Source organism: Silurus aristotelis (genome assembly GCF_946808225.1).
Source record: "Silurus aristotelis genome assembly, chromosome: 3".
NCBI lineage: Eukaryota > Metazoa > Chordata > Actinopteri > Siluriformes > Siluridae > Silurus > Silurus aristotelis.
The window spans coordinates 11,313,667-11,337,346 of NC_139576.1; the positions used below are offsets into that span (position 1 = coordinate 11,313,667).

Below are 23,680 nucleotides of genomic sequence, written 5' to 3' on the forward strand. Positions count from 1 at the left end.
CCCTGTTATTATTGAGTGGAGAGAGCAAGCAAGAGAGAAAAAGAGAGAGGGAGAGTGAATGACTATTATCTTTATGTAGGTCCTTTAATTTTAATGCACCGCAGATTTATAGCTTAGCATTCCAGCGCAAAGGCAGTGGGCACCCCACCCTGGTCATAAACTCAGCAGGACAGCGCCATAGTTTTTGATAGTTCTGCTGTGACATGCTACACCTTCTAAAGTTTTAGAACGCAAGTTGCTTTTTCACCTCTATCACTTTACTATTAATGTCAATAACACTATTTGCCACACCTTTTCTTTCTCTGTTCCATTTGCATTCTTGCATTCACTCCACTAAATTTTGTACATATTTTGAAAAAAAAAAAAACAATCATACCTATGACCCTTTTGCCTTTGCTCATATAATCTCCATTTAATCCAGATGTTTGAAATTAATATGTGTGGGTGACAACGTTCCATGTTTTTTGTGTAGTACTCTTGGTTAAACAGTCATAACCCAAAACAGTGTGGTTGGATATTTACTAGAGGTGACTGGGCATCCTGATCAAGAGCTCTATGGACAAAGGATGAATATTCAGTGATGGAAACCTTTGTACTCTGGTGCACTACTTTACTCATTATTCATTTTCCTCCTTAACTGAACTCTCTAACCTGATCTTTGGTCTATTCTTATCAGGTTCTCCACAGACAGCCTGTGCCACCATTAAAGGACCACTCTCCCATGCGTGAGGACTCAGTGCCAGGCTCTGGAATGGAAGACAGTCTTCAGGCTGGTGCTGGTAGTGTCAACACTGGAGGAAGCAATAGTGTTGCCAAAAAACCCCGCTCCCGCACTAAGATCTCACTGGAAGCCCTGGGCATATTGCAAAGTTTTATCCAGGATGTAGGCCTGTACCCTGATCAGGAAGCCATCCACACCCTTTCAGCTCAGCTGGACCTGCCCAAGCACACAATTGTCAAGTTCTTCCAGAACCAGCGCTACCATGTGAAGCACCATGGCCGACTTAAGGAGCTGGGATCTGAGGGTAGTGGGGTTGATGTTGCTGAGTATCGAGATGAAGAGCTTCTCTCTGGCTCAGAGGATGCAGAGTCTAGTGAAGATGGTCATGAGGAAATTTACAGTGGACAAGAAGGCGCCTCAGCAGGAGCAGTCGCCCCTTCCTCCACACCATCTTCCACCTCGGGCCAAGAAGACGGCAAAGACAAAGTTCCCTCTCTAGGGTCAGTCCGGCCTAGCTCCATGCCTTCCTCCAGTTCATCCCCCAGCCCACGAGACCAGGAGTATCAGAGATAAACCATTCTGACCTGGGGAAAAGGGGGCACTTTGGGAAGAGGATAGTGGAAGGTGGAACAAGTGGAACAGTAAAAGCAGACTAAAAGTATCCGGCACAGGGTCAAATGAAGATTTAATTAAAAAAAAAAGGACAAGTGTATGGTTTAATATTAATTATAGAAACAAAATGTGTTACAAGAAAAATAGTTTAAACAAGGGATTCGTTGTTATAGCGACAGTTTAATTGGCATCAGATACTGATCAGATACATTGTGTCAACATGAAGGAAAATTTAGGTTAGTGACCCAAAATCACCTTGCCCTAATCTGACATGTTCACTTTTACTTATGGTTTTAAGTTAAGATACCAGTAAGTCATAGTAGGAAAATGCTAAGCCAGTGCTTTTTCTCCCCAAGTCCATCATGTCAATTAAAGAAAATTAAATAAAAATAACTCCTTAATTCCTAATATACAAGACAGGGGATCATTAGAAACCATTGTCCCACCCTTCCCACCTCTACATCATTCAGAGTAATGAGAGTGATTGAGATTTAGATAAGTTTTAGATGATCTATGGACAGCTGCAGGAACCCAAGCATCTTTACTTTACTGATCAAAGAGCCTGGTGGGTGTCTGCGGCTTCTTTCTTCCTCCCATCTGTGATGGGGAATTCTTAATATCTCTAAGAGGTGGCTGTGTTTGGCCATTTAGGTGGTTGAATAGATGGGTGGGTGGGTTAGAGGTAGTGCTGAGGACTCTGGTGTATACATCAGCCTTGCTCACTGATTCCACTGTAAATACATGTGGTCTACTGAAATGTCCAGAGTTAGCTTGCCTCCCCTTTGAAGTTAGAGCCATGTCTCCTACAAACAACCACATCATTCCATATAGTCCAATGTGGTGGGACAAACCACCAGACTGGTACCCATGTACCCATGCATGGACTTCTCTCAACACCTCTGTCAGTTTAAATTTAATGAATTGTGTTTCGTATAAAAACATGTACACGAGACATCTTGTCACTATGTCTCTTCATACTCTGTTTGCACTTCAGAATGGCTAGCAAGCATTGAGAAAACCCATATGTAGGTGTCTATTGACTGCTATAGACAATTTATTGACAGAGGAGAGTGTAGTCTGACTGCCTTGTCCTGTTTTTGGCCAAGTTGAGGAGCGTTAAGTATGTGTCCAGCAACAGTCAACTTTATTTTTTTTATATGTGGGACTACACCTATTCCTCTCATCCTTTATGTCTTATGACCCTTTCTCATATTGGCACACATAGTACCACCTACCCCCACACTCCACATCTCTATTTATTGCTATCAATATCTACATTTATTATTATTGTTGTTGGCCTTATTATTGTTATTATGGTTGTTCTTTCAGTCATTGCTGTTTATATTTTTGGTTAGATTTTTTTTCATGGTCTAATATCAGCTTTTGGCTCAGAGCTGTTGTTTTAATAATGAAAGACTTTATAAAAGAGGGGAACACTGCCAAACCAGTGAGAATTAGAAGCAGTTACTGAAGAAACTGAGTGAACCCTGTGATATTGTGTACTACCCTTTTAATCTACACTCCATTCTTTTCCCAAAGAAAAATGGCAGTAGGTGAGTTAAACCCAAAAATAAGACAAAGCATATGAAAATATACTTTCTTTTTAAAGAAATATCGACAATCCATTTATTGAGCCAGTTAAAAACTCTGTATCCTGAATGGAATCGTGTTTAAATTCACATCTCGGGAAATGGACTTGTGTACAAAGCAACACGGCTTCTCTGTGACAAAGCCTCTGTGGATACTACAGCAAAATCTTGGATCCAGGGTCCTGATTTGCGTTTGAGAATCAGCTGCTACCTGCTCATTTCTGGATTACAGAGTAATAATCATTGTAAAACTTACACTGACCTTTTAAACTGTTTTGTTCATGAGGTGATGTTTTATGTAGATGTTTTATCTATTACAAATGACAGCATTTTTTTTTATATGTCTTTGATGTGAAAAATCCTAACAAAAGTCTCCACTGCAAAACATTCACTCGCATTAACAATATCATTAAGACATTTATTAGCACACAGTACAAATTTTAAACAGTTGTAAAAAAATTATTAAACCTTACAGCAAACACTACAGAATATTTGTTACAGCATATTTGTTAATGCATAAACCATTATCATTCCTTACTTACTAGTGATCGACTTCTTGGGTATGAAGCATCTACATCTGACTATGTCTGGCTTATATTTTTTGTTGTATTATTCATTCAGAGACCTACCAGGGCAGGGGATGTCTATTAAAACATATGCAGGGGTGAGAAGAATTCAAATAGAAATATTGGGGCACGCTGAGCAGCCATGCCAAACCTGTTGCATTTCACACTGAGCAAACTGTGACACAAAAAGGATATAGTATAATGTGTGGTGTTTTAGACCACTGCTGTCCTTTTTTTGATTACCTCACAGTGTGTATCTCCTAGTCAATGATTTTTAACCACTAACCAGCACATCTTAATATGGCCTTTATAGCTTTTCCTGTTTTTAACATGATGGTTTGGTACTTCTGTTATATACTGGTAAAATAGTGTGAAAGATTTTAGAGTCATTTTACGTGGTCTTGTCTCATTGATCCAGGTTTAAATTCATCTCCTAATTTTTTTATATAACTTAATATGAGTGATCATTCATGAAATGTAAAAGTTATATACACTTGCTGTATATACTAAGCTGTATAGAAGAATCTTTTATTTTTTATTGCTGCTGGTGGATAAAATATACCATGTTTTCTAAAAAAAATCACTGTCAAGCTTTTTCCAGCTTGAATATCTTTGTGCAAAACATATCCTGTCAACATTTAATACAGATTTTTTTATACTGTATTCTTAATGAAATGGCCCACATATTCAAAAAAAAAGTTTTAAAAGAAGTTACTTGTTTTGTGACATCTGGAGATGTTAAATTTGACAGCAGCCCTGGAATGGTGAGACTAAGACTTATTTTGAATCTCTTATTTAAAATGTCAGATATTTGCAGGCTCTGATAAGGGTGTCTAATAACAGAGTACTGATTGTCAGGTGGATCTAAACCTTAATTAAGCTTGTCAATCAGCTTTAGCCGTAGGAGGCCAAAGCCCACCCCTACCATTATTATCCCTCACCGTCTTGTGGCCCTGCCCCCTGCAGCGCTCAGAGAAGTCTGAAACAAGCAGCTTTGATGAGTCCGTCTCTGCACTGCTTCTAAATTATCTACAGTCCTTGTGAGACAAGTGTGTGCAGTGCTAGACTGGTGTTTAACCTGCTGCAGGGGTGGCCTCCCACTCACTCAGCTCCTTCATCATCTCCTCCTCCTCCCTGTCCTATACAGAGTTTGCGCTAAGTGAGAAAACAAAAAGGATTCGCGGATTCCCTGATGAGCGATAGGTGAGGGTCACTCGCCAATTATTCATCTCTTCCATGACAGGAGTCTCGTCTTTACCTTTTCAGTTTTTAGCATTCTGTCTCATTTTCTCCTTCACCAGGCAAGAGACAATCACTTTCACTCATGCTGTGCTGGCAGGGGTAATTGGAAGCGATCATGTCCCCGTGTGGGGAAACAAGTGGTTCCTAGACAGAGCATGAAACCTCTTCGTTTTTTTTTTTTTAATTAGCAGAACAGAACGAGGCAAAAAGGACAAGAATCAATAAGAAATAAATCCAGTGATAGGAATACAGATTACATTTATTTGTATGATTATCAACAATACACACAAAAATGTATACATGAACACACCATATCACATTCGGTTTTAACCCTTCATTTCTAATGTAGCACTTAAAGATTACTTTCAAAGATTTTTTCTCTTTTTTTTTTTTCATTCCTTGGACTAATGGATAAACTGCAAAATGATGTGCATGGTTTTCACTCCCCCTTTTTTTTCATTTGGTGCGCTTTAACTAAGCACAAGGCTCTGTCTGCTTGCTTTGGAGATAAGCTGTTTATCCTCATTAACTACAATGTGAATCAGGTTTGCCACTCCAGGATTGGTAATTTTCCTCAATCAAATGGACCATCATTATCACTAAGTGATAATAAATTATGTGCATTATTTGGCTCTTTGTTTTTGTGTGTCTTAATGTTTTGTTTAGTTTTTTTCTTAAATTGCTGTCATTTAAATAAAGTGCATCAATGGATCAGTTGTGTGACTCTGGATCTTGTACTTCATGCTTTGAGTCAATCTCTGATAGATCAAAAACGCTAATTTAACTGGTTACGGATAAAGCAAAGCATAACAACTGACATTTTACCAAGTGTATTTTAAAAAGTTCAAAAAAAGCACAGCGGTCGTCTCTAGAACAATGCAATGTTGTCTATCGCAAAGAGACTATGTCGAGTGGTGTGGCCACAAGAACCAAACTCTGGTTCATAAAAAGAAACCAAAACAAACCATAATAGGAAAAAAATTGTCCATTTGGAACTAAGTTACTGGAAATGATCAGTAATGATACATCCTTTTGTAAATATTTGCTGAAGAAGATCAAATAAACCATCAAAATTGTGTAGGCAACTAAACATCACTGGTCACTGCCCCCATCTTCAAAATAAGCTTTTTATCACATATTTTTGGATTTCATAAAACCACATGTATATAAAAAAAAAACTTTTGAAATCTGCAAGATATAACATTTACAGATTTACCCTAAAAAGATAAATACTAATTTGGGCTGCACCTATGTTGGTTAGTCAGCTACTTACATTGTTTTTTTCGGTGAACTGATTATTCATTAAATCTTTATTATAACTATTTCAGTCCAAATAGTTTTTACTATTACTTTTGTATTTGAAAAGTGCTTAATATATTACGGACAAAGCCCATGATCACATGACTGGCTGCTTTTTACCCTCTGTAGTCCTATACTGCCTCCATACAACCACATATCCTCAACATAAAGTCTCGCTTTATTCAAAGTCCCTGGCCACCTGCCATAGCTTCCTTCCTTCTTTTTTTTTTTTAAACAGCTTGCAGTGGTGTCCTCTGGTTTTCATTCAGTGCCAGTCCCCAATCTCCTAATTGAACTTATTATTCGCTCAATTGGCTTGTTTTAACCCTTTCTCCCCTCCAGGTTTGAAGCTGGAAATCATTAAGCCGGGTGTTTTTTAACATCCAGCATGGGTATTAAAAGAGCTGTAAGGGTTTTGATATAAAACCAAAGTGCTGGCAATAACTGCTGCTGCGTCTGTTAGCTGCTAGCTGCAAGTCAAGCCTTGTTCTGGCACTGTGGCCATGCCAGACCACCCAGAGTGAAAGGACCATGCAGTTTGTTTTATGGATGATGAATTCTCATCTCACTCGACATATCAATTGACCCAACATCAGTCATTCTGTCTTTCTCCATTGTCTTTACGCTCTTTATAGATAGAGGCAGGGTGACATTATATTCTACAAAACATCTGCATGCAGTTCTCTTGCACTCAGTAGGAAGTGGTTTGTACATGTTCTGTAATAGCTTGTAGATGTCATTCACAACTAGACATCAGGGACAGGCACTGATACCTCTTCCAGTGTGCTCTAGTTGTTTTGATCAAATGTATGCTATAACTGCACATTGCTGCAAATTTATTTTTTATCTGATGTGCACAGACAGCACTTTACCACTTTATTATATCTTCATGCATCATTATTCATTGCTATCTGCCAAAATAATACCATACTGTACAATTCAATAAAGAGTTCTGCTATTTATTTGTTTGTTTATGCAAACATTACTTTTACCTCCGCATTTTATGTTGCACTTGCCTTTTGTACTCTTTATTGTGTAATTTCTGATCTGTGAAAACATTTAAATCTAATTCAATTGATTAAGAAAAACTACAGTTTACTGTTGGAATTCATTTAACTACATTTATCTTTTCTTTAGTTTGGGACATTCGATTCCAAATCTTGTAATAGTGATATTCAGTCGTTTGCATGTTCTATCTATGTCTGTGTGAATTTCTTCCCATCTACTTAAACCATTTCAGTATGTGGACTGGCTACTTTAAACTTTATCTAGATGGGAATGAATATACAAAATTGTGTATGTGCTTGTTTGGGTGTGTTTTCTGCAATTTAAACGTATCCTGCAACCCTGAGCAGAATTATTTAGTTATTAAAGATAAATTATATTTATTTTTGCCGCAATGTACTGTAGCTGTATAAAAAGCAACTTTCAGGTCCATTATAAAGAATAATCTGGATCTATTAATAATTTTAAACCACAGAAAAGTGCATGTAAAGAAGGGTTCTTAATTAAAGCGGTCTTTTTGGCTAAAGGGTTTAAGGGGATACAACAAAAGGCATTGTTGTTGCAGCATTCAGTTTTAGATGTTCCATTGTGTGTAAGTTATTTGAGTAATACTGACAGCTGATTCATGTGTAGGTTTTATTATCTGTGTCTGTGTCCTTTTTGACTACAAAATATGGTTTAGTTTACCTATTATATTACCTGTTTGTTTGTTTTTTTAAGATTTAATGTTTTCTAAAAATATATACATATATAAACTAAACCTATTCTGCATTTTACATGATGTTTAGGTTTTTTTTCCTTTATGCCAAACAGCAAACAGTTATTTGTCTGATGTATTTCATGAAACGGTGATGGACGGTGAGCATGAAGGGAGATTGACAGCGTTCTGGCGGGGGAGTAGGGGCAGCTGCCAGGGCACTGCTGCTGGGGTATTAAGGCCTGATGGCAGCATGATTAGGGGCCATTAGAGGTGAGAGTAAGGGGGCGGCAAGGGACGCAGGTGCACCAATGCCAGCTATTACCCAGAATTCAGTGGGGTGGAGCGCAAAAACACACCTGTGGTCTCCCGTTGGCACTGTCGCGCTGCACACCCCCTCATCTTTCTCGCGCACATTAATACACACACTGATAAACAAGCTAATACCCAGAGCACTCGCTCTCCTTCATGTGCTCTTGCCTCTCTTTCATTTAGCCTCCAGGTCATTCAATCCGATGTGATGTTTCCATATTTCAGATTTCCACAGGCTTTACTTTAATAGCTGCAGTTTTTGAATCTTTAAATGGTGATTAGAATACAAGATCTTATCACTAACACATATAATAAACCAATACTGGACATTAACAGGTTAATGCAGTTTAGTTATCTGCATCCTACAAACTGAAAACATTTCTGAATATAAACTGTGGCAATAAATGAGCATTATGAATCCCTGTTCTCGGATAAGTAGCTCAGCTAGTGCACTCAATTAAGGTCGTAAACCTGACAGACTGAGATGGAGAGAAATGTGAGCTGTGGTGATGGCCTCCCTGGGGACACCAGGCTAAAGCAGGGCATCTGTCACTGGCCTGTATCAGAGTGTCGTACGCCGACATTAATGCACTAAACAGCAACACTCACATGAACACACACACACACACACACACACACACACACACACACACACACGCACACACACGCACACACAATAAGCACTCATGAGCAAACATTCAATTACCCTACCGAAGCAAAACCATTATAATTGTCCTCATTTGATTGGTGCTCTCAATTAGCATCACGACTAAATAAGAAATAGCTTTTGGCGTGCACAAGAAGACTTATTCTGTGTTACCAAAATTAGATGTGTCTCAAAGCAACCAACGTAGCCCTCAAATGTAACCACTTACGGAGTCTTAAATACATAAACAAAAAGGTCCTTGCCGGTGGTTCGGGTATCCGACAAACAGATTATTTCCACCAAAAAAGTGGTACATTGTACTTCATTTGTCTAATTCAATCAGTTTATAGCAATAAGCAGTATATTCAATAAGAAAGCAAACAGATCCTGTGATTAAAAATATATTGCTGTCTGCATTTCTTATCCCAGAATAACTCATAACACATTCTTACGTGAAAAATACATCAGGGGAAATTAAATTTTTTTTCCCATAAAAAACAGAACATTAAGTTACATTTTCAATTTCAAGTTCAAATTCATTTCTATGGCACTTTACAGAATTTAAGAATTTAAGGGAATTATGTGTGGTTTTTTTTACCTGATGAACAGACTGTGGTGACTGTGGCGAAGAAAAAATAGCTTAGATAGTATGAGGAAGAGACCTTGAGAGGAACCAGGCTTAAAAGGAGAAACCATCCTCATTTGGGTGATATCAAGAGTGTGATAATAAATTTTGTAAAACAATGCAAAACCTCAGAGAGTGAGAACTACCATGAGCACCGGATTATGTGATTATGTGTAATGTCCTTTCTATAGTGATATACAGACAGTTGTTATTGGGGAACCAGGAGCTACTGAGCAACTCATAAAATAGCTCAACATCTGAGATCATCATAGATCCAACACCAACTCCTACATGCCAGAGCCTTTAAACGTTCAAAGAGGTCCAATGTTTAAACTCTTAAATCAAGTGGGATCCAAATGGTGCTGGTATGTCTCTAGATGCTTCGGGATGTTTGCAGGGTCAGCATCTACTTTTTGAAGGTCCATTATCTTCATGAGGTGGGACACAACTGGAGCTGCTGCAACCTCGGGATGCCTCAGGATGGGTAGAGAAAGAGAAGCAGTGGAGAGGAATTAGCATAGCTGCTGTTCATAATATAACAAGCACAAGTTGATAATGTGCATTTGATCAGATGTTCTGGAGCACAAACACCTTTAGTGGACTTTGCTATTCTTGGAACTACTAGAAGTCCAGAGTTTTGAGATTTCAAAGAGTGTGACAGATAGTAGCATGTTAGAAGACTGGATAGATACATTAAAGCTAAACCATTAAGGGCTTTGTAAGTAAGTAGCAATAGTTCGTATTAAATTCCAAACTTAAAAGGTAACCAGTGTAGGGATGATAAGACTGGGGTTATGTGTTGATATTTTCTTGACCTTGTGAGAACTTTGGCTGCTTCTTTCTTGACTAACTGTAGCTTGTTTATTAATGATGCAGGACAAGCACCTAGTAATGCATTACAGTCTGGAGGTCCTGAATGCATGGACAAGCTTCTCTGCAACAGATATAGACATGTTTCTTAGGTAAGCAATATTTCTGAGGTAGAAGAAGGCTGTTTTTCTAATGTGTGATATGATTTTCAAAAAAAAAAATTCTAAAATAACTCTCAGGTCTTTTACTGTTGAACTAGTAGTTACAGTACATCCATCTTAATGCAATCAGAATGTATTAATAGAAATATATATACATATTAAGCATGTACATTGTGAAAAGCAAGGGTCCTAAAACTAACCTTTGCGTTTACTTAGCCTGGATAGTTCTTTATTTAAATCTACAAAATGGTAACGATCAGACAGACAGGATTTAAACCAACTTTATTCCTGTCCCTGAATGCCTATATTATTCTGTAAGCGATTTAGAAGAAAGCCATGTGTCGAACGCAGCACTGAGATCTAGTAAAACTAACAAAGAGATGTAGCCTTGGTTCAAAGCTAAAAACAGGTCATTTGTGATTTTAACTAGCGCAGTTTCTGTGCTATGATGGGGCTGGAAACCCGACTGAAATTCTTCAAAGATATTGTTTTCTTGTAAGAAGGAGCATAACTGGGCAGACACAATCTTTTCTAAATTCTTAGACATAAACGGAAGGTTAAAAATGGGTCTGTAATTTAATAGTTTATTTGGGTCCAATGGAGTACTCTTCTCACATTGGTGATGGAGTACTCTTTTCACATTAGCAAACTTCATGATGTTGTTCAGGCATTGTGGTGGACCTTCACTTAGGGTTATGGTGTAATTATTAATTTAATCTCATTTAGTCTCATGTGACTAACAAATTTACAGTATATAACATTATACACTTGTAATGTTCTCATGACATCAATTCAATATAGTATTATTATATACATCTGTTATAAAGGTTTAGTAAGTTACTCAGGGTTGTTAACTGGTTGAACAGCGATTCCACCCACATGACACCACTTTAATGCCTTCAGTGCTTCTGCCTTCGGCATGCGTGGGCATGGTGACAGGTGTGTAGGGCTGGGGTGCCTGAGGGGGTCTTGAGGCACCTACACCACTCTGCCCACTACTGATGCCTTTTGACAACATGTACTGTTATGAAGAAAAAGCAAGGCAAAAAATTACTTTCTAGTTATTTCTAGAGGCACATTCATTAAAAATAAAAAATAAAACATAAGAATCTTGCAGGTTCCTGAAAACAGAGAACTTGTAAGCTCAGATGTTATGACCTTGAGCTCAGCTTGTAAGCTCAGATGTTATGGCCTTGTGGTAAGTATGTCAAAAGCTTCATTTATCAAAACCAGTGGTATATGTACCAGAAGTGAAGAAAACACAAAACTCTTCAGTTCTTTCATTATTCTCTATAAATATTAATCAGCCCTAATTCAGCCTTTTGCACGCAGTGACACACATTCCATGAATGATTGACCCTGTTGGACATGACAGTCCCTAAACCTGTCCCCTCTCTAGGTATTAACTGCTGGACGTGACTGCGAGGACTTAAATGGTGTCACTTATTGGCTCTGCACTGGTGGACATATTAAAGAATCACCGGTCGTGTCACTCTCTCACTCTCTCACTCATCAGATCCTCTCATTCTCTATCAGATATTAAACTTAAAGCATACGCTCTCAGCCAAGATAAACAAACTCTTATAAAGATTTACTTTACAGAAATGACATGTTCATTATTAATAAATATTTAAGATATTGAAGAAATGAAACTCACAAATCTGATGTCTTGGATGCTGGAATATAGATTTCTGCCTGTTATACACCAGACTCTGGGCAAAACAGGGAGTGGCATTTGCATTGCATTTATTCTTCCACACATACCATTTAAAATCATCCTCACAGACAAACACACAAAAAACAACACCCTTACAACCTCTGCGCATTGTGAAACAAATATCTCTACACACACAGTGCTGGACATCCAATGGCAAGTTGTCACATAATAGGTCTCTTCCAACAGCACCATCCCAAGCTGACAAAGCAGCCCCAGAACTCTCCCCAGCTTTCCTCCATAGCCTCGAACCATCTAACCAAGCCACTATGGAATGATGGTTTTGGGGGCTTTCAGGTTTCCCATCTATGTATAGCAGCCGAACATCGCCTGCAAGGCCACGTTTATGCGGACAGTTGTAGACGATTGTGCCTTTTACAAACTGTGGGCCCCAGTGATTGTTGGTCACTAGCGACTGTACAAAAATAGAGAATAATGATGGCCTTGGAGCTCATTGTGCCTCTTCATGGTATTAAAGGTTTTAAAAAAGGAGTTGCACACAGGGCAAAGGATCATAAAAAAAAAAAAAAAACAAAGGCCAAGAATAACCCCAGCTTTTTTGGTCAGCTCAATAATGCTTGCCCTGTTATACAGCAATGCCTTTTACACAAACTGGGTGTAAGTTTTAGTTCTATAAAGTCTGAATGGTGCAAATCAGGGTTAACAAACAAATCAGGCTTTATTTAGGATAACCATTCAAACTGCTGTTGTTTTTAGATGCCTCACTAACAGTATCAAAACTTCATGGACGACTAAGACAAATGTTCTCAACTTATTAAGAAAATGGGGGGTTTAATTGTTATCACTTCCTGGCCTTTTTTTACAGAGGGGATTAATGTGTGACAGATAGTAGTCAGCTCCCAGGCCTGTGTGTGCTTTAAATGTCAGTGCTCTTTAACCCTGTAGTGGTTAATGGCTGTGTCAGTCATTAGGACAGTCAGCACCATCAGTATTAACTATCTTAGATGAGGGAAGAGGAAGGAGAATAAGTTTAGAGCCAAGGACAAAGAATATCACATTGAAGAATGAAAGAAAATTCTGATTTCTATAAAATATTTATATAAATTAATAAAAACCTTATTAAACAAATACATATAAAGAAAGAATGTCTTGTCAGTCTTGTTAGTGTAATGACTGTATCCAAATTTCAACAAAATGTGTGTGTGTGTGTGTGTGTGTGTGTGTGTGTGTGTGTGTGTGTGTGTGTGTGTGTGTGTGTGTGTGTGTGTATTTGTGTGTGTGTGTGTGTGTGTGTGTGTGTGTGTGTGTGTGTGTGTGTGCGTGTGCATGCACGTGTGTTTTTGTATATAACCATGTGTGGGCGGTTGAGCTGTATGCTCACCTGTGTCGCTCAGTACCTCCCATCCCGTCCGTCGTGCTTAATTAGCCTCCAGTGAGCGCGTGCAGTGCTGCCTCTTTTACTAGCTGCCATTGGCCGATAGCCTCTGGAGATAGGATTGAGCCGCTGTCTCCTCTGCAGCCCCAGCATGCAGCGCTCTGTCTGAAGATGGCTGGACTGATAGCATTCACAGCTATGGCAGTAGTCTTTCATCTGCTACAAATCTCTCAGTCTCACACCAACTACGGGCAAGAGAGAACACGCAGTGGACCGTGCCACCTCTTACAAGGCCATCATCAAGCAGATGAAGTGTTGGCAGTTCTGGGCATATGATGTTAAGATTTTCTGATTCATATATTAATAAATATTAATGTTGATAACTGATATAGTTAATGACATTATTTCTGCACATACTCTTCACATCCAAGATGTCAGTTGCATAAGATTGAATGCTTTATGGTTGTTTTCACAACCTGATAATTAAAGACAGAAATATCGGTTTATTTCATCAAGCTGTTTTTATTAAAATCCTTCTCGGTGAAACAGTAACTTGGTCAACTGCAATTTAAACTCCAATTCTAATTTTTAAAGTTGAATTCACTCTGTAACTGAGATTTGTATTGGCCCCCAGTGGAACCTCTGTAGATCATCTGTTGTAGTGTGTTTGTGTATTGGTGTGTTAATGATGAATCAGTTTCCACACTTCGGGAGCAGTGGCCCACAACGTTAGTTAAACTTCTCCCTAATAGATGACCACTGAAACTGTGACTGTTCACTCAACACACACCATTATCTGTGAATAAATCATTTGCCTGTACATTCACAGCCCTTTCACTAGGGAAGACGTGCAAACTAGGTCAGACTGCTCCAATGTTTTTTATTTGAAATACTTGATAATTGGTTAATGTAAAACCCTGAGTCCTCTTCATGTAGATATTCTAATTTTTTTCTACATGCCTGCAAACTCACCACTCTTAAGGAGCTGATAATCCTTATCGTGAACATCAGCACTTATCAGAATGGGGATAAATGTGGGATGCCCACCCTCCAGGGCAGAGTTCTCTCTCCCTTCGTTCCCCAGAGGCCCTCTCCCTGTCCAAATCTATAATTGTGGTCTAATGGCTGTGTTTGAAGCTGATCTGGTGCATAAACAGGCGTAGGAAGTCTTTAGAGCCATAATCACTCTATTCCTCCTCTCTCGTTCGCTCTCTCTTGCTCTGCATCCTTCTCTCCACTTCTCTTATTTGGCCCAATTAGGCCCATGCCTCCCAGACAACTGCAAACAATTAGGCAAATTAGTGGCTCCACCATCACCATCAAGAGGCCTGCTTGTTTATAATTTAATCGAAGCGAATGTCAAAACAGTCAAGGCTTGAGAGAAACAAGATGTGTCCGTGAGATGAAATTTAAACTGCCATCCAGTCCAAAATATTAAGAGAGTTTGTTTAATAGGGAGACAGTAAAATAAAAAAGGAGAGAATAAAAGGGGATAAGAGGTAGAGAAGTAAAAAAAAAAAAAAAAAACACAAATTCTTTTAAAAATTTGTATAAAGATTCAGTTGGGTTCCTCTCGGTTCCTTTTTCTCACACTCACTCGCACACAAGCATGTACTTGTACTCGATTTTCTCATTCTTTCTCAGAAGTTTAAGGGCACCAGAGCTTGTGATGCTCCAGCTACGTCAAATTTCCCAAACAACAACAAAATGCAATGTTTACCAGAATCTTTCCGCACCAATCATAAGTAAACAGAAGTGGCCTGATGTAGAGGTAAAAGGGACAATAAGCACAACCAACTGTCCTAGTAAACTGATAAGTAAAAAGAGACACAAAAGCAACAAGCTACAGTGTAAGAGTTAGCGCATAAGACATACGTAATAGCAAATACCACCAAAATATAAAATACCAAACATCACTTTCTACATGGGAGCTGCATCATCTGAAGTGCCAAATTCCACCATCCAGTCACTCGTCATTTGTTTTAATAGCAGGATGTGCATTAAGTAAATCCCAAAACTTCGAAGGGTTCTTTGACCTGGTGGCTTCTGTGTTGGACTCTACAGTCACATGTTTCCCTATCAGAGTGAGTTTGAAGTAAAACAAAATTGAGAATCCAGATGTCACCTAATTACCGTTACTAAATTGACGAAATAAACAAACAAGCAAACAAAGAGTTCAATGATGGTCCCATAAAGAAAAGGAAATGATTATTTGAAGAACAAATTTCCTGTGAGTGATTCTGATGCTATAGCAAAAGAGAGCAGTGTATATTAGGTAGATAGATGGGCATGGGGCAGGTGAGCTGAGAGCTTGGCTCCAGCACTAATGGTCCAGACAGACACACAGGCTCTACCTATCAGCCTCCAGTCTGCATACAGCCCATGAGTATCAGCCCTCTAATTGGATCAGTGGCACGAATGTGATTACCGGCGGCGTATTTATTTACATAATAATTATTACTGCCAGCCCTGTGGTGCTAGAGTAGAGAGGGGGCCTAAGGAGATGGTCAGACTATGAACATTTTATGTGTGTGTGTGTGTGTGTGTGTGTGTGTGTGTGTGTGTGTGTGTGTGTGTGTGTGTGTGTGTGTGTGTGTGTGTGTGTGTGTGTGTTGTGGGTAAAATGTGGGTGGATGGGTGGGTGTTTCACTATGTGGGTGTGTGTGCATGTGTGTGTGGGTGTGTGGGTGTGTGGGTGTGTGTGTGTGCGCATGAGGGACATGCCTCCGCCCTCAGCACAAAGCTGATCTGATGGTATTATTCTATTAGTGCTGCAGTGTGAAGTTTGAAATGAGCTCTGATTGGATTAGTTAACAGCGAGGACTAGATAGTGCGCAATGAGGTTAGCACTCGCACGTGCAAGCAGGCGGCCTAAACACAGGCAGCCGTAATTAGGCATCTGTCCAAAATAGAAAAGCTGGACAGGTGCCAGCAGACAACAATAATGCCTTCTAGCACATGTATATAGCGTACTCACTTATGAACGTTCACTGTCTTTTACTCTATTGTTTGACTGCTTCCAAATCACTGGCACCCAATATACATCACCGCCAACTGATATGTATCTCATCGAATGACTCCACTCACCTTACAAAATCCAAACCCCAACCCCTCCACCCCCTTAGTTACTGAATTCAACTGATGCTCTCTGAAGCTGGACATAGGTAGGAGTGAAATGGTGCTTAATCACTGCATGCCTAAAACAGGCCATTACAGGAGCATTGAGCTCTGGCATTACATGGCGCCTGCAGGGCCAGAACAAACCACCTTTTGTAATATCCCTCCATTAATCAATCATTATGCACGCCACAAGACCAGAGGGCCATGCCACTTGATAAATACCCTCCAAACAAAAACAACTTACTTACCTAGTCTAAACCAACCTCCCCCTGGGTGCTTGTGTGTGTTCTTTAATATTTGTTTAGGTTTCTGTAGATATCTAAGCAAGCATAAACACACAGCTAGCTTCACGATGTCTCTGTGTGTGTGTGTGTGTGTGTGTGTGTGTGTGTGTGTGTGTGTGTGTGTGTGTGTGTGTGTGTGTGGGTGTGTGGTTAGCACAGGGTGGAACAGGAACTACGCTCTATGGCTAAAGTGACCCAGAGGAGCAGTTGAGGTTGAACACTTGAGTTGTGTCTATGGGCCAACAAGGCAGTAGACATGGCTGCATGTCATTTAGTGAGGTGTTTGTGTCCTTGACCCTGGTCCTATGTAGCTGTAGTACTGAGAAACACAATCTATCCAAACCTTAGAATCCGCTGTTTAGCTGATCTTCAGTTATATAATATAATGCATAAAATAATGCATTTCAACCATTGAAACATGACCGCTTTGTAGTAAACACATTTCAATGCAACATAGCTTTGATCAAAATGAAAATAAAGGAAGTAAAAAGAGAAATGTCAAAAATAAAGTCAATTCAAAGTCAATCCAACTGGCACATTTTTGGACATTAAAAGGAAACCAGAAAACTCAGAGGAAACCCACTTTAATTTGGAGAATGTGTAAAACCTGACTCCACATCCACTTTTTTGACATCTATTTGTCCTCCTGGTTTTATTTATAATGGATCCTTTATTTTTTGTCCTTCTTACCTTGATACACCGTATTTTATTCTGTCATCTTCACTTTTGTCCAACCCATTTGCTCATTAGTGGCATTCTGTTCACTTTATAATTGCAACCCCAACCCCCCAATCCCCCACCCCCATCCTCATGCCACATTTCTCTCTCACTGCTCCCTTCTTTTTAGAGTGCCTACTGCTAGTGGTGGGATCTTCACAACAGATAACAGCACTAATTTCATTAATTATAAACCAATATGTTACTGCAATCCTCCTGAGAATCTTGGCCCAACTCTGGCATCTGTGCACATTGAGGAGGGAGGGATAGCAAAAGTGAGGGGTTCAGACATGGTTTGAAAAGAGAGGAGGATGGGTGTAAACTTCCATGTCTGTCCTTGTCATTAGCTGATACAAGTGCGACAATAATGACTTTGAAGTGCGGGTTATATGATATGTTAACTCACCTACCTATCCCACCCACCGAGTTGACGCTTAGCATTCAAATTTCAGTTTGCAATAGAAACTCTAGGTTATATGTCATACATCTTGAAATGTTTAGCAAACACTCCAATTCTGTTTTAACAATCAAATGCTTAAAGTGTGTGCCTGGTACAAAAATTGCAAAAAGCATGCAAGAATATTTCGTAACATAAGATGTTTGGTGCATTTCTTCACCTTTGCAGATTAATTTCCCATCTGTGAGTGCTTAGTCGATACACATTCAGAGAGAAAAAACAAACTGGATTTTTGTGTCTAGCATTATGTCTAAATAATTCCAATGTTTTTTTCTAAAAAACTTTTTGTGATTGGAAGGATTTAATTAACTGCTGCAGCTTTCTGTTGTTTCCTCAATATTTCTGTGTTACCCGTATATACCAACTTCACTATAAATCTTTTTGGGGTAAATTTACAAAACAACAGTTACCTAATGCTAACAAACTAAAATATAAATTCTGGTATAACGGAGAAAGTGTTTCTTAGCTGGAAATGCTCAGCACTGTTCCACACAGCACCACAAGTGAATTTATTTGCTTTCTCAAAGGATTCATGCAGAACTGAAGCTGATGGTCTTGAGCTAGCTATAAATCTCTCTAGCTGAAATGCAGACTAGATGATCAATCACATTTGGTTACTTCCAATATTTGTCCTTTTATTATTAACTAATATATACAGTAATAATAACAGTATCTGTCTGTAGTATCATGAAATCATGTACAGTATTTGTGTTGTATGCACTGTACAGGAATACACTGTATTTGTACTGGGGAATAGTGTAATTACTGTTTTTCATACTGTACTAGACTGACTTATTTGTCAAATGAAATTAAAAATATAATTTCATCATTTTTTATTGCACTAGAATGGTGTTGGAACTATTTTAAAATATTTTAATAAAGCAAAATACAGGAAATTGTCCTTTATTGACTTTTAAATTGCTCTATTCACCGTGCAGGTTGTACAAATGAGATACATTTGCTTGAAGATTAAATATCACAGTAACTCGATGAAGAATTAAGAACAAAGGAAATTGTACTCAGAACTTTAGCAAAAGTGCTAAAAGTTTAGCATTTTAAAGGTCAAACTATTTGATTAAACAGAATAGAAACACAAATTTTAAAAATTTTAAACTCCAAAAAAGAAATTTGTCTTAGCATATCAATTATCTATTCGTCTTGCAAAGACAACTTATCCTTATAACAGGCACAAACATTCAATTATTCTGACGAAGATTCTCCTTAGTACTTTAGGATAAATTCAGTTCCCTCAATTTATCCTAAAGTAAGAAAGTTAAAGAGGTTAAAGTGTATTAGGTAAACATAGAAACATCTAGAACTTGAAATTGGCATATAAAAAAATAAAACAATTCCAGAATGCAATGTGTGATATTTCATTAGTAATAAACGTCTCCAGGTTACATATTTAACACTGGTTCCCTGAGGAAATGAGGCGCTGCATCATCAACGCTTTGGGAATGCTTCCGCATTGGCCACGCTCTAAATCACGTGTGTAATCCATCCAAAGAAAGCATTACCTGTGGGGTGATGTCACGTTCAGGAAGCTATAAAAGCACATGCACAAGCTAAAAAATCACATGCACTTCCCTTTTCAGAACCACTAGCTTCTGAAAAAGGAAGGAAGTGCTGCAGGGATGCCAGCATTGTGACCTGGAGACTCGTCGTCTCGTGCCCTCAGGGAACCAGGGTAGCATACATAACCTGGAGACGTTCACTTTCAGGAAATCCAGCTGCGTCAACAACACTTTGGGAACGAGAGTCCTATACCGCCAGACTGACCAGTCCCTGCCTAGTGTGTAAAAACACAGCTGGGTCAAAGGAAAGAGTCACCAGACACAGACGGTTTAGCCTTTCCTAATCTGGGCCTGATAAGGAGGAGGATAGAATGCCTGGAGCCTAACCTGGGATGACCAAGGGCACCTTGGGGATTTACCCTGTTCTAGGGTACGAAAAAGGCACTGACTATGCCTGGAGTAAACTCCAGAAATGAGGGGGCCACAAAGAGGGCCTGAAGCTCCTCGACTATCTTAAGACCAGGAGAAACACAGTCTTGACTGTGAGGAACCACCAGGATGCCTCAGCCAATGGTTTAAAGGGGAATAGAGCCTCCAACACAACAAGTCTCACACAGGCCTCAGCCTCCAGGTGCCATGAAGAAAACGCATCACCAGCGGGTCTCTACACAGTCATTGCCCTGCCATTGGGGCATAATATGCTAAAGACGTGTAGACTTTAAGGGTGGACGGAACCAACGCTTTTTGTGCCTGCCTGAGAGAGAAGATTCCTCCTGAGAAGAATCTTCCAGGGAGAGTGTTCAAAAAGGGCTGCCAGGAGGAGATGGATTCCATCCCAGCAAACTCTCTCCAGAAATTCTGGAATCCCCACGATAGGGGAAAAACCATACAGGCCACGCCTGAGCCATGGCGTCCAGCCCTAGAGGGGCATGTAAGGGGTGGAGTCGTTATTCCCCGGGCCTTAGTCCTTGCTTTTGAAAGAGCTTCTGTTCCCTCATTGAGATGACCCTGGTGGTTGATATAAGAGATCACTGAGGTGTTGTCTGAACGGACCAACACATGAGGTCCGGCAGAAAAGGCTTTAAATCTAGAAGCATGGCCAGCATCTTCAGGCAGTTAATGAGCCACAGCAGATGGGGCCCACCCCAAAGATCTTGGGTGGAGCGGGCGTACACCAAATGTGACGACAAGGAACTCCCAACTTGGGGACCTGAGAGGGGAACCTGGGAACTTTCTAGATATCTAAGGCACATATGGCTCACGCATGACCTTGATTGAACAAAGCAGATTGCCCCTCCAAGAGAACCCTTGGGTCCCAAGCCACCACTAAAAGGGTCTCATGTGCAGGAAGCCAAGTGGAGCCACGTTGGACGCTGCTGCCATTAAATTAAGAAGTCTCTGGAAACTAGATAGCTTCCTTCCTCAGGAGAGTGTTCACCTCTTGTTCCATGACCAGAGCCTGCTCGGGTCCCACCAGAGTGAATCGTATAGCCTCTGTCTACAGTACAATGGACCCACCAATACATGTCTGGCAGTGCTTCCCAGGCTACCAGGTAATCTTTTAAGGTTATCAGTCTCTCGAAACTGACACCTGGTACACCTAGAGCCGGAGCTATGGTGCAGCTTTAGGAGCCTCCAAAGAGGCAGCAAGTCCTCAAAGTCCGTTACAATATCGGGCGGAAATCTAGCAGGGTGCTCGCTGGAGCTGGCCCTGCCCTGAATCACTGATCATAGCAGGATTAACAAACCAGGTCCCTGGGGGCGCTTGGGCGGGGCAAGCATCATATAATTAAGTGCACCATGCCTTTTCCCAGAACATCCCGTGATAGGACTTCTTGCCCAAAGCCTTCTTATTGAAAGTCACAGTCTGCAGATCTGCCATTTCACGAGTTTAGGCCCAGAGCGTCACACAGGATCCCTAGCAGAAGAAGTGTGAGTTGTGATGCTCTGCTTTTGAACCCCCCAGTGATGGGAGGTGCTGGGTTGTTCTTGGGGCTGCACCCGCCAAGCTGCCCCATTAAAGCAACGTGGGAGGACTCAACTGCGTCGAGCAGCACAGCTCTGTCCCTGTCTGAAGGATCCAATAGGGTGAGCCATAGGTGCCTCTCAGAGGAGACTAGAGTGGCCATAGACCAGCCAACAGCCACAGAGGTAAGCCCTAAGAGGCAAATCTGCCCATGTTTAGCTCTTGCAGCAGGTCAGCCTGATACACCCGTAACACCGTTATGGTGTGCAGGCATGCAGCGGCTTAACCCACTGGTTCATAAGCCCTACCCAACAGCACCGACCGGGTCTTAAGGGACGATGACACCCAGGAAGAGATACCTAGCCAGCTGTAACCACACTCTTTTGGTCCCACTATGTTGGAGTACAACAAGGATTGGAACTAAAGAGGTGGGCCGAAGACGGCTTGGACCAGGACCTGGACACCTCGGCAAACTTGAGAGCGAGAGCTCTGGGAGCAGAACGTTCGCATAGACATGCAAGCACAATGTGCGCAGCAAAATGAGCGTAGATTGCGCAGATTATGCACGGAATGTGCAGGGAATATGCTGCGAATGTGTGCAGAGTATGCGCAAAATATGCCCGGAATGTGCAGAGAATGTGTGCCGAATATGCGTAGAATATGCACAGAATGTGCGGAGAATATGCACCGATTAAACGTCGAATATGTGCAGAATATACACTTTTTAATTGGACGGATTACACATGTGACTCAGAGCGTGGACAACGTGGAAGCGTTCCCAAATCGTTCTTGACGCAGCTCGAGTTTCTCAAAAGGGAACCACTCTGAAAAATTAAAAATTATTTTATAATACAGCACCTCTGTAAAGTAACACTCTGTAAAGAAACACTCTGTTACTGATTTATGGAAATGTAGCAAATTATTGTCAGAAATTATATGAAATTTTACAGAGTTACAGTGTTGTGTGCACTGTACGAATTAAAGTGACTGTCACAACTGAGGACAAAATAAAAGAGCAAAACCTTCTCTTTTCAACAAGAGCGTGACATTTAGTTATGCCATTAGTCACTTAGCTCTCACTGTGAATATAACTGTGCTCACTCATGAAATCAGAAATGTCAGACAACCTACAGATTAAAGTTATCTATTGCTAGCAAGCTACAATATAGTGCAAGTTCTAATAGAAGGAGAAAAGGTTGCTCAGCTGTAATCGCATAGCACTGGACCAGGAGTAAATTTATTTTCTTTCTCAGACAATCCATGCAGGACTAAAGCTGATGGTCATAAGCTGGCTATAAATCTTGCTAACAGAAATGCAGTCTAAATAATAAATCATCTTTTGTCACCTGCAGTGTTTGTATTTCTATTAACTAATACATGTTCTTGGTTCATTTTAAGCGATATGTGCGTTTTGTAATCCAATTTGTTTTCTCCAGCTTGCTAGACACCTTTTGTTGAAACAAGTTTAAATGATAAAAATATACAAAAACCCATTTATTCACAAGCCTGACTAACAATACATCTTGCACAATGAGGATAAATTGACTGGCTATCATTCACTACCTTCCCACTATATTAGAAAACAAATAAATATCTTAGCAATTTAGCAGGAAAACAAAACTGTGCCATTCCTGACAATTATAGTATTACATTTGACTGTGACCGTATCGTGTAGTGTCTCACCGACATAACTGACACAGTGCAGTCTGTGATTTATTATTAAAATTAAACCATTCAAAATTAATTTATATACAACAATGATGTTCCACCTGCCATTTTCCACCTACAATTTTGTGCAAATGTTGAATAAACAAGACAGGGGGAATTTACCATATCAACATGAATAGTTATTTAAGGTTTCAGTTTTCTACCACAACAAATGCTCCAAAAATATAAATAAGCTGGTGGGTTTTTATGATAACCATGACTAGCTTTTTTTTAGGAATGTGTAGTCTTTGATTTGTTTTATAATAATTTTCACATTTCAAATTTACTGTCAAATATCGCCAATGTAATTGTTACAGACATTTTTTAACTTCCTGTTATGCATTAATAACATTTTCCAAAGCATTGTTTCACATTTAAATGCATTTTATATACAAAAGAAAGCAGAGTCTATTGCCTAGACTAAAGAAGGGACTTCCTTTAATACTTCTATTACCGCAAAATAAAATTCTACTTAAAATACTGCATAAACACACAGGTTCCTACATACACCATATAGACAAAAGTATTTACACACCTACATTTTCTTGTCATATGTGGATCTTTCCCAAACTGTTATCGA

The 23,680-nt window shown here is 39.8% G+C and overlaps 2 protein-coding genes across 6 annotated transcripts in view; one reads left to right on the plus strand and one right to left on the minus strand.

The window, feature by feature from the left end:
* The window catches only part of satb2 (SATB homeobox 2), a 40,107-nt gene extending 37,755 nt beyond the window's left edge, over window positions 1–2,352 (plus strand). For all 5 annotated transcript variants that reach the window (XM_083536968.1, XM_083536970.1, XM_083536966.1 and 2 more), the window contains one exon: window positions 677–2,352. In XM_083536968.1, the coding sequence (XP_083393094.1) occupies window positions 677–1,294 (618 nt within the window). In that variant the 3' untranslated portion in view covers window positions 1,295–2,352. The remainder of the gene's footprint in view (window positions 1–676) is intronic.
* The window catches only part of ankrd50l (ankyrin repeat domain 50-like), a 368,466-nt gene that overhangs the window by 189,890 nt on the left and 154,896 nt on the right, over window positions 1–23,680 (minus strand). The window lies entirely within an intron of this gene.